The sequence below is a fragment of the Epinephelus fuscoguttatus genome, linkage group LG19 (assembly GCF_011397635.1).
Source record: "Epinephelus fuscoguttatus linkage group LG19, E.fuscoguttatus.final_Chr_v1".
Taxonomy (NCBI): domain Eukaryota; kingdom Metazoa; phylum Chordata; class Actinopteri; order Perciformes; family Serranidae; genus Epinephelus; species Epinephelus fuscoguttatus.
This window is the reverse complement of record NC_064770.1, coordinates 36,711,258-36,727,406: the sequence shown is the minus strand read 5'-3', so window position 1 is coordinate 36,727,406 and position 16,149 is coordinate 36,711,258. Positions and strand designations below refer to the sequence as shown.

The 16,149-nt window shown below is 44.2% G+C and overlaps 3 protein-coding genes across 6 annotated transcripts in view; 1 reads left to right on the top strand and 2 right to left on the bottom strand.

The window, feature by feature from the left end:
* Positions 1 to 16,149, bottom strand: part of kri1 (KRI1 homolog) — a 602,835-nt gene that overhangs the window by 197,165 nt on the left and 389,521 nt on the right. The gene's annotated exons all lie outside the window — the stretch shown is intronic.
* Positions 1 to 16,149, top strand: part of LOC125879065 (phosphoinositide 3-kinase regulatory subunit 5-like) — a 135,779-nt gene that overhangs the window by 53,941 nt on the left and 65,689 nt on the right. The gene's annotated exons all lie outside the window — the stretch shown is intronic.
* Positions 1 to 16,149, bottom strand: part of ntn1b (netrin 1b) — a 75,096-nt gene that overhangs the window by 10,384 nt on the left and 48,563 nt on the right. For all 3 annotated transcript variants that reach the window (XM_049560730.1, XM_049560728.1, XM_049560729.1), the window contains exons 4-6: positions 12,225 to 12,374; positions 9,812 to 9,865; positions 2,441 to 2,515 (exon numbers count right to left, since the gene is read on the bottom strand). In XM_049560730.1, the coding sequence (XP_049416687.1) occupies positions 2,441 to 2,515; positions 9,812 to 9,865; positions 12,225 to 12,374 (279 nt within the window). The remainder of the gene's footprint in view (positions 1 to 2,440; positions 2,516 to 9,811; positions 9,866 to 12,224; positions 12,375 to 16,149) is intronic.

Genomic DNA, 16,149 nt, shown 5'->3' with positions numbered 1-16,149 from the left:
TTTAATCGATTTTAAATTCTCGTGTTAAATGGCAGAATTCATGTTGCGTAACAGCTGTGCTGGCAAGTCTACAACACAGAATAATACAACCCTGCCATGTGTGTACAGTTCTCTGTTAACATGTTGTTTTCTGGTTTATTAATTATAACCAGCCTCAGACATACAGTAGTGGTCTTGTGTCCTTGTCTTTGTCTTTCTCTGTCTGATTTAAAGACATAAAACTCAGACATCGAATTCAACATCTGTACATGACCACAGATAATGTAGCTGAAAGCATGTGGTGACTTGTATGCTCGCAATTTCTCGCAGGTGTAGCAGCCAAATTGCCAGAAGAAAGTGTTGGTTTCTAAAGTGATGTCGTCTATGAGCTGACTTTGTCATCGGGACGAGGAGTGGATGGTGGTTAACATCACCTAGGCAAGTCGCCTGCCAAGCTGCAGACCACTGTTTGAGACCAACAAATAACAAAACCAACTGTTTTTTAACGTCATCACTGCGTTTCCAGCACATTCCACCAAACGTGGGTTTATTTAGCGACCTGTCGCTGTGTTTCCACTTTGAATAGTGTCACCCCAGATGTCCCTCTGCCCAGTGACACATTCCAGCTCCTCCTGAGGGACCCCAAGGTGTTCCCAGGCCAGATGAGATATATAATCCCTCCAGCGTGTTCTGGGTCTGCCCCAGGGCCTCTTACCAGTGGGACATGCCCAGAACACCTCTAACAGGAGGCATGTTAACCACTGCGTTGTTAAAACGTAAAGACATGTAAAGTTTAAACTCATGTACTACATAACAAATGTAAAGTATCCTGGTTTGCAGAAACGTACAATGCCAACACTTATTCTGGTGATTGGGTTGGGTGTACACACTAACGTTAGGTTTCTCCACCTTATACGTGTAGCCTGTATACCGTGCCACTGAAAATTGGGCCACTTGCTGAAGTCTTCTCCACGCTCACCGAAAACACGTGGATCAAGAAGGTGGTCTTCATTTTTCAGTTATTTTGTTTGGGTGGCCTTTGCGTTCATTGGTGGTTAGTGCCCTTGTCAAGCTATTGCACACCACCATACTTCTGCTGCCATACTGCGTGCGCATGCTTATGTACGTCGTCAGTGTTTAAAAACTGTCAAACTGCTGACGGCTGCTAAACCACTGGCCAGCTTTTTAGTCTGGCACCCTGTTGCCATTTTCAAAATCCAGGAAGCAACAACCTTCCAGCAAACAGCCTTCACACTGACAATGGCAACTTTCGGATTGTTCAATAAGGCGTGCTTGCTTTGCTCTTTGGTGAATTGTTGTAAAGATCTATAACGAATAAAACATCTTGTACAACTTGCCCAGGAGTGCATGAAGTTGATCTGTTTTCTGTAACAGCTAGTCGGAATTGATTTGCCACATCTTTTAAATCTGGCAGCGGAATGCGCCAGCGACACTGACTTCACCAATGTACCGATCCGTTCCACTTTACATGGACCTCTGTGATATCGACATGATAATGTTCTCCAAAAGCCGAAAACAGCCAGCAAATCATCCGTGGAGAGCGAAAGCAAAGTCAGACTTCACCTCTAGGGCCTCCAACTTTGAAATTATGTTTGTCTTTTTTATCACAGCGTGCAAATATTCCACCAAAAAAAGTTTGGCTCGACGCTATTTTGCAAGAAAAATCGCAGAAAAAATCCTGGGCTTTGTGCTGCCCAGTACTAGTATGATTGGTTTAAAGAAATACAAACAACCCAGAACGTTTTTCCCCCTATAGCAGAATCATAATGGGTTCTTCCAGACCTTTCTTCTAGACCTGATACGGCGCTGAGCATATAGATCCGACTAAGCGAGACTAACACAGTGCAGGTGTTTTGACTGGCCTCACAGTGAAGTCGTGTTGTCACATACCTGTACAAACATTAAATAGTGATCTGATCGAGGGTTAAAGCCACCTGACAATAATTTCTGGGCATTTCCGTCAAGATTCTCAGTTAAATCTCTGCTGCTAACTGGTGCAGTTATTTGAAAACAGAGAAAGAGAATTAGATGTCAGTGAAAACTCCTGTACCGTGTGATCAGATCAGCTATATCAATACACAAAATGAGCCATTTCAAGTGACAGAATGTTGGCTGACAGTCGCTCGTCTTGAAAGGCTCAGTTTCCTCCGTCCAGACTTCAAGATTATCCACGTCTTTGAAACCTCAGTTCTGTCAATTTGTCAGCTGTCAGTTCAGTGTGTATAGAAGCTCACAACAGAGAGAGGATATCATGTTTTCAGATGGATCTGTGTTAGCAGACATCGCCTCAGGCTGTGTAAGTAAGCCATCAAAGAAATATGCAGAATAGCACCAGGGTGTGGATTGGCTTCGCTCGGGCTCTGATTAATTGAGACATCTGACCTCTTGACTGCTGGCTGACGTCTGGCAGCACACATTCCTGCATGTTGGACTCACTCACCGTAGTCTTTTTTACAGTACTTCTTCATGGTGATCTTCATCTTTCCCTTGGAGGCTTTACAGTGAGACTCGCAATCTGGGGAAAAAGATGAGAGAAAGATGGAGTCAAGGTTAGATAGCAAATTTCATCCTGCAGTATCATCAGACCAGGCTCCTGCTGGATGCATTTAGTCCCTTGCGTCACACTATTTGTGTCCCCAGGGTCTCCAAGACGCCCTCAAAGTACCACTGTGAAACTGGTTATAGCTTACACAGATCCTCCTGTGTCTGTCAGCACGCTCTTTACTATACTCCTCCCAGCTTTTCCACTCCAGCCCGCTCCCTCGTCAGTGTCCTGGCATGCATTGTGTGAGCTCTGAGGGCTACAGAGGTCTCCGCCGCACAAAAGAAGGTCACAGGGGGAAATTAGCTTGTGACCTACCAAAAATTAGCAGGGACCCTTTGCAGCATCTGAGCCACATGAGGCGAGAAAGTGAACAGTAAACGTTCTGTGGCCTCAGGAGAAAGAAGCTCAGACTTATGATTAATGTCTCAGCTGTATCCCTTTTCCACCGGTGTACCTGTACCTGCCAAAGGGCTTTATCGATGGCCGCCGCTGTCGCTCTGTCACCGCGCCAGGTACCTTTTGTAATGAAGGAGCTGGTGGTGGGACCAGAGGCCAAACTGAAAATTGAAATCATTTGTTCCCTCCACTTTCCACTGACTGACACAAATTGGAACCAGATCATCTCTGAGTGTTGCCCCCCTCCCACTCCACCTCTCCCAGAGCAATAAGCCTTGTGCTCTTTTCTGGGGGGGTGGGAAAGCTGGGCTGGGCAGTCTGAAGAGAAAGGAGGGGGCAGTTGAGAGAGAGAGGGGACCTTTCAGCTTGCCTGAATATGGACAAACTTCATTATTTCTTCCAGCCCTCTGTCCAGTCTTCCCCTTTCTTCCCCATTATACTCTGTGTGAATGAGGTTGCCTGGGTAATGATTGAGGAAGAAAAAAACGCCCCTCTCCTCCCTCTCAAAAAAAAAAAAAAAAAAAAGAGCGGTTTGGGACGTGGGATGAGGATCGAATTCATGTATGTAGAGAAAGCATTTCTGGTGGAATGCCTGGCTGCATTCTCGGGTGGCGGGAGAAATAAGAAAAGAGGAAATCCCAAAGTAAATGAATTTGACGAGTCCATATCGAGCATGCCTGATTTCCATGTAAATGAAGTGCTGAGGGCGGGGGGCCTCTTTATCTCCCGCTGGCCCCTGGGGGCCTTTATCATACCTCCCTTTGATAGCTGACGTTGCCCATTAGCCCCTTAGCACAGTTGCTGCACTGGGCCATTACACCCACAGCTCTCATTAAGGGCCAATCTCCTGCTGCGAGGACAAACGCCCCCTTTGTGTGTCTCTGCAGCAGTGGCACGTTCATTCTGCGGGGTCCCTGGGGACCACACTGCTCCTAATTTGGAGGGTGGTGTCTGTGTGGAGTTCCTGACAGGAGTCCAAACTCCACACAGCCCCGCCAGTCACTATAGTAGGAAGTGGGACTCACAACAAAGCTGAATGAAGTCAGTGGCGCCACTCTCATCAGACACTGATTGATGATCAGAAGTGACTCAGCCCATTCAGCCAAACCTGCATCAGGGTAACAACTAATTATCATACTGTAATTTAATAAATACCAGAGGTCTTTGAACTCAAGTCCCAAAACAAGAACTTAGACTGTGAAAATAATGGACCGAGCTACTGTGACGTCATCCACTTGTTTGTGGACTCAGGTTGGAATGTCAGCCGTCGCCATCTTGGTTTTTTTGGACCATATTTGGGCAAGAGGCTGCAGCTGTGGAGGAGCGAGGGGTGGATCTGAATGAGAGGCCAAGGACACTATCAGCAAACAACCTGTCACCCAAAGCAGCGCGCCCTAATTATGTGTAACTCTAAGCGTTAATAAAATATAAATGGGTGAGTCATATAAAAATTCAACCCCTGTACAGTTGTCATGAAGAGTGCAATTAGTTTCAGAGACCAAACTGTTTTTGTACCAGGCTGTGAGCATTTTTTTTTCTGCAGTAAAGTTGGGCAGTTTAGCACAGCAGTCTATGGGGATTGACTCGCACTTGGAGCCAGCCTCAAGTGGCCGTCAAAGGAACTGCAAAACCATAGGCTGTCTAAAATAATCGACGTAGCTACTGTGAGGTCATCCCGTAGTTTTTGAACTGCCATTTTGAAGCTTCAAGTTCGGCATCTCAGCCCTCGTCATTTTGCGTTTTTTCGGAGCCAGAGTGACCATAGTTAAACGAGAGCGAGGGAAAGATTTGACTCACAGACTGTAGCGACACCTGGCAGACATCCTGTCACTCACTCAAGCAGCCCTGCACTAATTATGCGTAACGTTAAGGCTTCATAAAATATTAATGTGTGAGTTCTATAAAAATTAATCCCGGGGAAATTAGCCTTAGAGACCAAAACTTTTTTGTACCAGGCTTTGAACATTTTTTTTTCTGCTGTTAAGTTGGGCATTTTAACATGGAGGTCTGTGGGGATTGACTCACTCTTGGCGCCAGCCTCAAGTGGCCATTAGAGGAACTGCAATTTTTGGCACTTTGGTGTTGGCTTCATTTTTCAGCCCCAGAAGTTGCTGCTTGGTCAAGACTAACACGTCCCAAATCAAGTCCCTAGTCAAGTTCCAAGTCCTTCACTTTGATTGTCGAGTTTTGAACAAGTAAAAGTGCACTCTTCAATAAAAATAATGCAAACATTGACTATACAAAATCATGAATGCTTTTTACAGCTGCTCTTTTTTGTTAATACAAGTGGGTTAAACAGTTACTTAGCTGTTAAGCTAATCGTAGCTCAGCATTAGCTCGCTAACAGTTTTAGGGTGCTTTCACACCTGCCCTGGAGTTCCTTTGCCCCCTCAGTGCGGTTCATTTGGGCAGGTGTGAACACAGCAATCACACTCAGGTGTGCACCAAAACAACCGGACAGAGACCTTCTTGAAGAGGTGGTCTCAGTCTGGTTGCAAACGAACTCTGGTGACAAATTAGTCCCTGATTCGGACCAAAGCAAGACAACTCTAGGTCTGAAAGCACCATTAGTATTTCCCTTGACTTAGAGTTCTTTGTGCAACTTCATATGTTAAATAAAGTTGTTGCGTCTTTGTCTGTAATTTTCGACCCGCATGTTTTTCATATTTCAATTCATTTCTTTTGTTGACCACCAAGTACTTTTTGTATATAAATGAAATTCACATTGATATAATATTTTCCTTGCGCTCAGCAATGTCATGTTATTTCTTCGTGGTTCTCTCCTGCAAATTGATTGCATGATTGATTAAGTGCTGACTTGCTGGGAATGAATAGTGTTAACATTAGATGATTCAGAATATGAAGGAAAATAAAGTGATCCATGGCACACTGTGGGCTTGGGGGGAAGGTAGAAAGTATTTTCAAGTCAAAAGGTTCAAGTCCAAGTGAAGTCACAAGTCATTGATGTTGAAGTCCAAGTCGAGATGCTAGTCCTTTTTTTTATTTTCTTTCAAATCGAGTCTAAACTCATCAAATTTTTGACTCCAGTCCAAGACATCCTACTCGACTTGCTTGTTTGTTACTTGTATGAGTATTAATCAGCCATTAAAGGACAAACTCAGAAATGAAAGCAGGTAAATACTTTTGTCGCTCATCGTCTCATGTCAGCAGTCCAACATGGAGACCCTCTGTCAGAGCACATGAACAACGGGGTTGGGCAGGGCTTCACTGTCGGCGCAGCCAGCCTTGATTGAAATACAAACTGGTGCAAATGAAGCATGTAATCAGATTAGGGCTGAGACCCAGGGGAGGCTGCTAGGCAGGCTGGGAATACAGGCAATGAGGCCGCAGGGAGCGCTGGCAAAATATCTGGAGTTTACATCAGCGGTGCTCAGACCTCACTGACGTGTGTTCAGTGGAGGAGTGAGGCTGTGAATGAATGGAAAAACATGCATGTGCTAGAATACACGTTTAATTACGTGCATGAAGGAACAGTTACTTCAGTTTAGGCCCCGTCGACACTGATACTGACACTATACTCATATATTTGAAAACAAATCTTTCCCTCTATGTCTCGGCCTCTCGTCAACATGCAAACAGAGTTTTAGATTTATAAAGTGGAGATTTTACTGATTGCTTTGTATTCTCAACCTGATCTCTTCCCTACTCATCATATTTTGCCACTTGGGCAGAAGCACCAGTGTTAATAAAACCACTGCTTTACTAAAGGCTCTCTGTGCTGTATCTGGACATAGAAGGGGTTGGTGGTTATGTTTAGGCAACAAAATTACTTGATTATGGTTAGAAAAGGTTGAGGATGTTTGAACTACATCCGTCGCTCTGAGCGTATGATAATGACATGGATGGGTTTACATTGGAGTTGGTGGAAAGCCTGTTGCGTCTGCTAAGCAGTACACCCAGTGTTACTATAATGATGCCGGGGGCAATGCCTAAGCAGTGTATTTCAACACTGTGGGAGTGGTACCAAGCTGGTGTCCATGTAGATATGTAAAATAGAGCATTTGGGAAATGATGACAACATCTACTAATTTTGTATGTTTTGCTAGCACTGCTTCGTGTCATGACTACTTGACATATAAGTCGTATTGTTGCATCACATCACTCAGGCAAATGGAGCTGTTTGCTGCAGCCAGTATTAGTTCGTCCACACCTGCCAACCCTCCTGTTTTTCATTACCTAAACCCAGTGTCCTCCCTGGATCACAGTTTATCTGTTTTTCTCCTGATTTATGAGGAATTTTCACAACTATTTTCCTTGTAGTTCTCACAACCTGTTTCTGCCACTGTACAGTGTGTGTTAGCCCTACGACTCTGAAAGGTGCTTCTCCCTCTATACGTTCTTCTTTGACCCTACGGGGCCAGAGTGTGGTGCACATCAGGTCCACATGAGTTGGGTGTTGTCTGTCAGATATTTGCGAAGTAGTCCAAGGTTGAGGGGGAACCGACTTGCCCTCCTCTGCTGCGGAGGGGTACCTAGCTGTCTTCCAGAGACCATGAGCCTCCCATAATGTCTCGCTTTCATGACTCATTCAGGACCTAAGGGTGTGTGGGCCAAAGAGGAAGGCATACTGTGGGTACCCGGCGTGGGCCAAGGCTACAACCTGGCCTCTTTCTCTTCTTCTGGTACTCTGCTCGAGCACTGGCGACATAAACCAAAAACTAAACTACATAAAATGCACTTCAAAAAACGTTGATGCAGTGTACTTATAATGTTTTATTCTTTAGAGCAGTGGTTCCCAACTGGTCCAGCCACAGGGTCCAGATTTCTCCTTAGTCATTTGTTTAACATCCACACAGTTCAAAGGGAAATTTTGGTTTATTTCAACCTGTCTCCTATCGTCCTAAATTTGTTTCAAGTGACTAGTGTCATAAAAATAATAGTTAGCATGTTAGCCGTTAGCCTAGATACAGCCGGGGCGCATAGTAGCGTCAGACCTGTTAAAACGTAAGTGAACGGGCAATCTTCAAGTGCAAAGTTAGTCCACTAAACAAGCTTTTTTTCCACAAAGACCGCCTCATATCGTTAGGATAAATGTCAGAGAACATATAGAAAACGACATCTAAACGTGTTGTCTTACCTTACCGGTGTGCTGCGATGTTTGTTTACCATCTAGCCGAATATTACGAGAACAAGCAGCGATCTCATACGGTGCCTGAAATCTCGCGAGAACAAGCAGCAACAGCTGGAAGGCAGAACCGGACAGTAGCCTGAAAAGTTCAGTCATTTATTTTGTGAAAGATTTATAGAATAATGGCTGACTTTTTGCCAGACTTCGACTTTGTGGAGGAGGATTTTGATTTTGCAGAGTTTGATGGCCGCCTTTATTTATTTGAGCCAGAATACACTGACGAAGAGCTTTGTGAAATTGAAGAACGGAGGAGGAGAGAGAGAGAGGCGCAACAGGTAGAGGATGAGAGAGGAGGAATGGCTGCTGCAAGGCTGCGTAGCTCTGGAGATTGGTGGTGTACCTGTGAATGCTGTGCCCCAGTGCCCACAGAAGAGGAATGCCTCTGTTGCAAGGAATGGGACCGGTTGCAGCTTTATTTTCAAGGTCTGGATGTGACCGAGGACGAGACACCTCCACCTGGAGTAGTATCCAGCTGGGCTTTATCTAGAGCTCGCCAGATATATTTCGGCCGCGCTTTGGAAAGCAGAGCTAAATGGTAAACAAACATGGCAGCACAGCGGTAAGGTAAGACAACACGTTTACATGTCATTTTCTATATGTTCTCTGACATTTATCCTAACGATATGAGGCGTCTTTGTGGAAAAAAAGCTTGTTTAGTGGACTAACTTTGCACTTGAAGGTTGCCCGTTCACTTATGTTTTAACAGGTCTGACGCTACTATGCGCCCTGGCTGTATCTAGGCTAACGGCTAACATGCTAACTATTATTTTTATGTCACTAGTCACTTGAAACAAATTTAGGACGATAGGAGACAGGTTGAAATAAACCGAAATTTCCCTTTAATAATTCAGCATCATACTGGCGTTTGGCCATGTTGTCGAGCTAGTTTGCTGTCCCCCTCAAGTAGCTGTCCATTAGTCACTCGCTCTACAGCGAGAAACAGCACCTCAAAATAAAAACTCTGTGCCATAAATTCACTGTACATAAACATGAAGCCTTTTTTTCACAAACTTGACAAATTTGTGAGTCACTTGCAGTCCAATCAGAATCGACCCGTGACCTACTTTTGGACTGTGACCCACCAGTTGGGAACCACTGCTTTAGCGATCACCAGAATGCAGGGAAGAAAGTCTCTGAAACTCAGATTTTTCTTGAGGGGGAACCCCGACACCTTCCACTTTGGTTTCAAAATCAAAATCCTCTGTATTTTGAGATCTCAAGGTTGGCAAGTATGACCTCAGCGTCCGCAGTTTAGAGTCCACCAGAAACTGAGGTCTTGCGTCAGTCCCCATTTAACTAGCAGATGGTGGGACGATTTCAAGGGTGGGATTGTCCAGAACATCACTCTTATCTTTGAGAGAGCTTAATTGAAAAGGAAGCAACAGTAGCCTGAACACTTTACTACCTTTGTGATGAGGGGAGACGGCAGGAAAAAACTTCACACCAGCAAGTGTCTGGAGTTGCTTTTGCGTTCTAGTGTGGAAGGTGATATTTCGTAAAATGAAGGTTGCGAGAACAGACTCTTCCTTTTTAACGAAGGGGAAGTTATCTGTTTTCAAAAATATCTGCATACATGTAAACAGCCTTAAAAATACATGAAAGAGAAATACCACTAAATTGTGCAGGTGAGCTTGAAAACAGAACTTCTGATTTTAATACATGAGAGTTTCTGTGTTGTTTTGTTATGAATAAATCATCAGAATATGTTCTGTGTTACTGACCTGACGGCTCCTCGTAGCTGGTGTAAGTAGCTGTCGGAGATGCAACTGGGATCTCTGTGACAAAGAGAGGAATAAAAAACAGATTTGTGATCATATTGCAATGCAGACAGAATAAAACTTATGTGATGGAGAAAATATATGTAGCTCAATTTCCTGGTTATTCTCCTAAGAGCAGAACTGTACCCCTGTGAAAACCCTCAGATGTGTTTGAATGGGTTTAATGGGATGTCTTGTTCATAACAGCTGATTTTAACACACAGATGTGCTGAAAAATTTCTGTGCGCTTCCCATTAATGTTCCGCTCCCTCCTGATTGTGGTGTGTTGTAGGCACAGAGAGCCAAGGCCGTTGGTCTTGTTAAAGTCGGAGCTGGCAGGAAGTTAGATATCACAAAAATTTAATATCATGCTGTAAAAACCAAAAGGCATTATCTCAAAAAATATACGAGAAACCAAATATATTCCTCAAGAACCCCATTTCCTCCAACTTTTACACCACATTTGTTTCCTTCCCATCAAAATTAAAGAATTCCTGTTCCAGCAGGTTCACAGGTTTAAATTATCGCTGCGGATTCAGGCCAAACAAGTCCACAGAGACCAATTTCCACACACGACTTTATCAGAAATGTCAACCCCAGTAACACAGAGGACAATTATTGGTGTGTTCATGTCCTCGCAGACATCTCTCTTATCTTATCTGTTCATGCCAGCCAGCTACTTGATGCTCCTAGCTACAGCAGCTACCAGCGACCCATCTCTGTTTCTGTGAGGCGTTGGCGTTTATTGCCGAGGGCCTGGAATCTGCAGGCAGCAGATACAGCCAATAAACATATCAGCCATCATTCCCTTGGACTCGTTCTGGGGATTTATTGTGAGACGAACAGTTAACGGCGTTGAAGGCACACAGGGCCATGTTAGGCAAGCTCTAATGGTCTGTTTATCCAGGCTCTGGTTTAAACAGCCAATCTATCCAAAATATCTTAGAAATAACAGAAGACAGTGTGGGCCATGAACTCATGTGTACCCAGCATGTCCTGTCCTTTTCAGGTCCTGTGCTGAGGGTCTAGGAGGGTTTGCTATCGCTGGTAGAGTCTAGATGTCAGAGCTTGGACTGTACATGGATATATAAGAAGAACTGGATGCAGCGCTGAAGGTGGGGCCTGTCCATTCATATGGAAGTTGCTAAATAGTGAAGCTAAAAAGATTTGTTTTCTGGGAACAGAACTACCCAGATCTTCTGCATCACAGGGTAGAGCCAGCGCACTTGCGTTTCCTTGAACCCTGCCTCTCAACCGCTCAGCCTCAGGCGCCTTCACATGAATGTCAGTGGGAAAATAACTCTTTACAACTTTAAGGACATAATGATTTAAATATGGGCTATTTAAGTGTTCATACTGGGAAATGGACGTGTCTCAAAAAGAATTAAATGCTTTTTTACAGATGTCGCTTTCACAATGTAAGTGTATGGGAAGAAGTCTTTTCAGGCCCAGTGGCATCACATGACGGACCTGGAGGTTTTAACAGTATAGTCACTATGTCAAATTGTCTTAAATTCTTTGTACATGTATGGGAATGTGGGAAATAAAATTGCAGTTAATTATCTCTAATGGAGCCTCTGCAATTTAGGGTTAGGGTTAGTTCAACTTTGGCGAACTTCTACCCATGAACCTTAGCAAACCATCCTAACAAAGCTGACCTCTGAAGCTCGGTATACACTTTACGATTTTTGGCTGTCCCAGACAAAAGGTGACCAATGTGAAAGAAACGTGGCGATATCTTTGGTCGTGGCTCTAAAACTGTGGTCCTACGTCGCACAGTAAGAGATGTTCAAGCATTGTCACAACCTTGCAATCAAAGACAGCCCGGGATAAACTTCTGACAATGTCAGAAATTTGGGATGACCATCTCACTGTGTGACTGCTGTTATCACCTACGTCTACTAACCAACCAATAGAAATGCAGCATGAAATGACACTCTGGTCAGCATTAAACCCAAACAGACAGATAGCAGCTCGCCATGGAGGCAAAACGCGCTTGCCTGTATGATGTGTCCTCCAGCTCTGACCATGATCGCGTAAAGAGGGTCTGAAAGCACCCTTACAGAGACATTGCTGTGTTTCCTGCCAGGATTGAGTCATAAAACCTCATATTTTAAGCCCAAACACCATCTTTTCTTAACCATACATATGTTTTTTTTTGCCTAAACGTGACCACACGTTAACCACAGTGTTTTTGAAACATAAAGAAACATTAAGTTTCAACATTTCTGCGGTTTGTAGGAATGTGCAACGCCAACATGTACTCTGGTGTTTGTGTTGCAATAAACTGTAAAGAGGTTGTTGACGGTGCAGTTCACATTGACTGTGAACATCCTCTGGATCCAGTGTGTGTGAAGTTGGTAGAGGTCGTCCTTACTGATGCAGGGGGCGATGGGGGAGCGGCTCTGCTGGTAGCCTTTGGCACAGCGGTTACAGGTGATTCCTGTCACTCCGTCCTTGCAGGGGCATTGGCCAGTTGTCTGGTTACACGTCTTCCCTGCTGCTCCGACCGGATGGCAGTCACATGCTGCGGAGAGAGAGGAGAAAAAAAAAAAAGAACATGAAGCTAGAGGTTGAACCCAAGTAAACAACTTGTGATTTGAGAAATGAAAACACGAGTGGTTTACAAAACCAGCGCTGTTACAAAACAAATATCAGCTTTCAAATGGCTGCAGTGTGTCTCCGCCCTGCCCTCTGCTGACTCTACATATTCCATACAATAAAAGTCATCTGACATGAAAACCTAGTGAGAAATCATTGGCATTAGAGTGGGCTGTGTTTTCCTTCCAGACCATCACAGATGGGGAACTGGGCCCTGCACCAGCATAAAACCTCAATCAAATTAAACTGCTTCCCTCCGCCCATAATGACCATGGGATTCTTCATTAGGTCTGCTCTGGAAGGCACGCACAAGAGTAAATAACTTGATTAATTATAGTATTTCACCCTCACCGCACAGTGTCGGTCTACTGTGTGTAACGCGGAACGCATGTGGGTCTGTGTTGTGTGTGTGTGCCGAGGGGTGCATGTGTGTGAGCTGCTTGAGAGCAGGCTTTGTGTGTCTGCAGCGTTGTGATCGGACAGACTGTGTGCTCTTCAGATTGAGTTTCCAATGTAAAGCTTTTTGGCAAAGAGTTCCTTACAGGCAAATACTGCCTGAATAATGTTTCCCATTAATGGACGAGTGGAGCGCACTTCAAAGTCTGTTTAAGCTGTTAGTTGGGAGGATCGCACGTTAAATGTGAGAAATTCACTCTGTGTATGCGTGTGTGTGTGTGTGTGTGTGTGTGTGTGTGTGTGTGTGTGTGTGCGCGCGCTGGCAAACATTTACCATAAAGCCAGTGTTTGAAGTGGAAGCCCAGCCTCCCTATTAGCCCTGCATGTGTTATATGTACCAGCAGAGTCATTTGAAATGTGCTTGAAGTGGTCCAGTGGAGGTTGGAGTTGCTTTTAGTCAGAATTTATGGAGCTTCATTCACATAACGAGATGCTTATTAAATCTTTCTCTTTTTTAAAAAAAGGTTTAACTTCTTTGTTTTTCCTCCTCTTGATTTGAATCGTAAAAACGTCTTCCAAGTGTATTTGTAAAAAAAAAAAAAAAAAATCAAATGGTTAGATTTTTAGAGATCAAGTTCATTTCCTCTGATCGTTCAACACGGGTGTGGTCTTTACATAAAAACAAGGGAGGGACGTTTGATGGAAACTACAAGTGCGGTAAAATAATCATCACATGAGTTTACAATAAAAATGAACAGTGACATCATCGAGGTTTCAGTCTGACTGTTTCTATCTGTGAGGTTTTCTTTGAGCTGCTACTGTACAGAGTTTATTCCCCAAAAATCAGGCATGTTTACCTTCTGATGCTTTCACGAATAATTAAGGAACAATTCAATTTAATATAATCCACCATAAATTGCAGTCTGTTCCAACCTGTTCATATTTCCAGGTTGTGATAGCGATGCACAGAGCAGCCTTCAGCATCTGTATGTGACGCACAGCTGGAACAAACTGTAATGTCATCAATGTTGTGAAACTGTTTCAGTCAGGTTTAGCCAACAAAACTAATTGGTTAGGTTTAGAAAAAAAAGATCATGTTTTGGCTTAAAATAGTATGTTTGTGAAATAACGTGACATTTGAGTGTGAGTGACGTAAATTATGTGACAGTAACTCTTAGTTTCAAACAGGATATGTACAGTCTCGTGGATTTGACCTATCCACCTTCCCTCCAACCTGCCATATGCAGACTTTCTTGCCCTGTGTTCCACGTTTGTTTGTGACATCGACGCCAAAGGCACCGTTTAGTGTGTTTTTGAGACACCCTGGGCTTTCAGCTAACCTCAGTGTAAACTCACCCGCAGCAATACTTGATGTTAAGAGCATCTTTTGGAGTATAAATAGCGAGAAAATCTGCATTGGATAGGAGTGGGAGTGGGATGGGTCGACCCATCAAACTGGATTGTTTGGATGCATGTTACTCAGTGCATGAGTTGACATTGTAGATCAGTGTCAATATGACAGCTTGGACCTTTTCATCTGACGATATTCACTTAAGTGATGACTGGATCGTCAAGCGCTTATTAAATATCAATCGTATTACACAAACTGCGAATCGTCTATTTCCTCACTTGGAGGAAAAAAGTGGCGGAGCGTCACTCCAGCATCACAGCACCCCTGGTGTTGATTAGTGAGCTTTAGACATCTTAGTCAGTGGATTTGGTTACTAGCACAGATACAAGATAGCTGTTTACCCCATGGACATATAAAGCCCGGTTCAGACAAAAGATTTGTGACTAGACAAGCTGAAACAGACAGCTACTTGCAACGCGCCGTTCTGCAACGTTCTAAAAACCTGCCGGTTCACCCCCATGCAACTAGATGAGATGGTGTATCATCTCTAGCCAACAACTCTCTGTGCTTCTGATCTGTAACGCTGACAGGAAGTGACCACCATGAGACGGCGTATCATCTCTAGTCAACAACTCTCTGTGCGTCGTTCTGATTTGCAGCTTTTCAGACTTATTTTGTGGCTGAATATAATTTGTAGCTTGTTAAAATCTGAATGAGGATAGTGATAGTGAGATACTGGCTACAGTGATGAAACAAAACCAGCATCAGATGGACTGTGTTCATAATCAATACGCCACAATAATATAAATAACGAGCACCAATTAATCAGTCAGTGAGAGTGTGTGTGTTGAGGGGGCATAAGCACACACAGCGAGCAGCAGTAGCGACCCACCATCTGACACGGCACACCGTGAGGGCGGAAACAGAGGGCTCTGTGGGGACGGAGCACCTGCTGTCATTTTGACTTGACCAGCGGTGTAGCCCACTCTAACTTGAACAGGGATAAAATGATTTAGTCATGTGGCTCTTCCATACTTAGCAAATGTTAAAGGACCAAATAGATTAAATCCTGATTTTGCAGGGGATGTGGCGCTCAAAAAAATGTATCCACTGATTTACACACGTCTCTTTTACCATGTAAGTTTATGGGAAAAAGTCTTTGTGGGCTGCAGGGCATCATGGGACGGTGTAATGGCCACTATGAACATTGGCTTCAGAGCCAAGCGCACTTCCTGGGGGCCTGGTTTCCCCCTGTTTCCGTTCTTTGTGCTGAACCAAACTAGAGGAATAGAATAGAAATAAGAAAGTGAATAAGCCAATATTCAAAAATGTCAAACTGCTCCCTGAAGAGACACTTTAAAACACAGAGTTTAATTTACTCTACAATAAATGTGATAAACTGAATAAAGTTTATGAGGCGGTAAAATATCAGAACACCACTCTGTCAGGTTTTTATAATGAAAGGTCGTCTGACTGTATTTCTACCACTTTAACCTCAGCAGTCCCCTGATGTAAAACCACAGCCTCGCCTCCGTTGCAGGAGGTGCTGCAAACTGGACAGATTAATTAATTTCAACCTGTGGTGGGGAGGGGGGGGCTGTGGAGCTGACAGGCTGCTGAGGGGTGCAGAGCAGTGAACCATGTACCAGCTTCATCTCTGTGGACTCGCTGAGCCCAGTTAAAGGCTTAGACTGCCAAACGTACGAGGGGACGGGGGAGAAAAAACAAACTGTTCGGGGCGGGGGGGGCGTGCACTGTGGTTCTCCAAGAGCTGTGTTTACACTGCGCTTGATGAGGGGTGAAGTTGTTAATCTGGGAAATAAAGCATGAGGCATTCCACGCTGCCGCTAGAGATGGAGGCGCACAAGAGACATTTTTTCGCTAAACCTCCAACGATTAAGTAAATCGCTGAGAGGACATTTTGAGATGTGGAGTGTTGGCGAGGGGGGGAGGG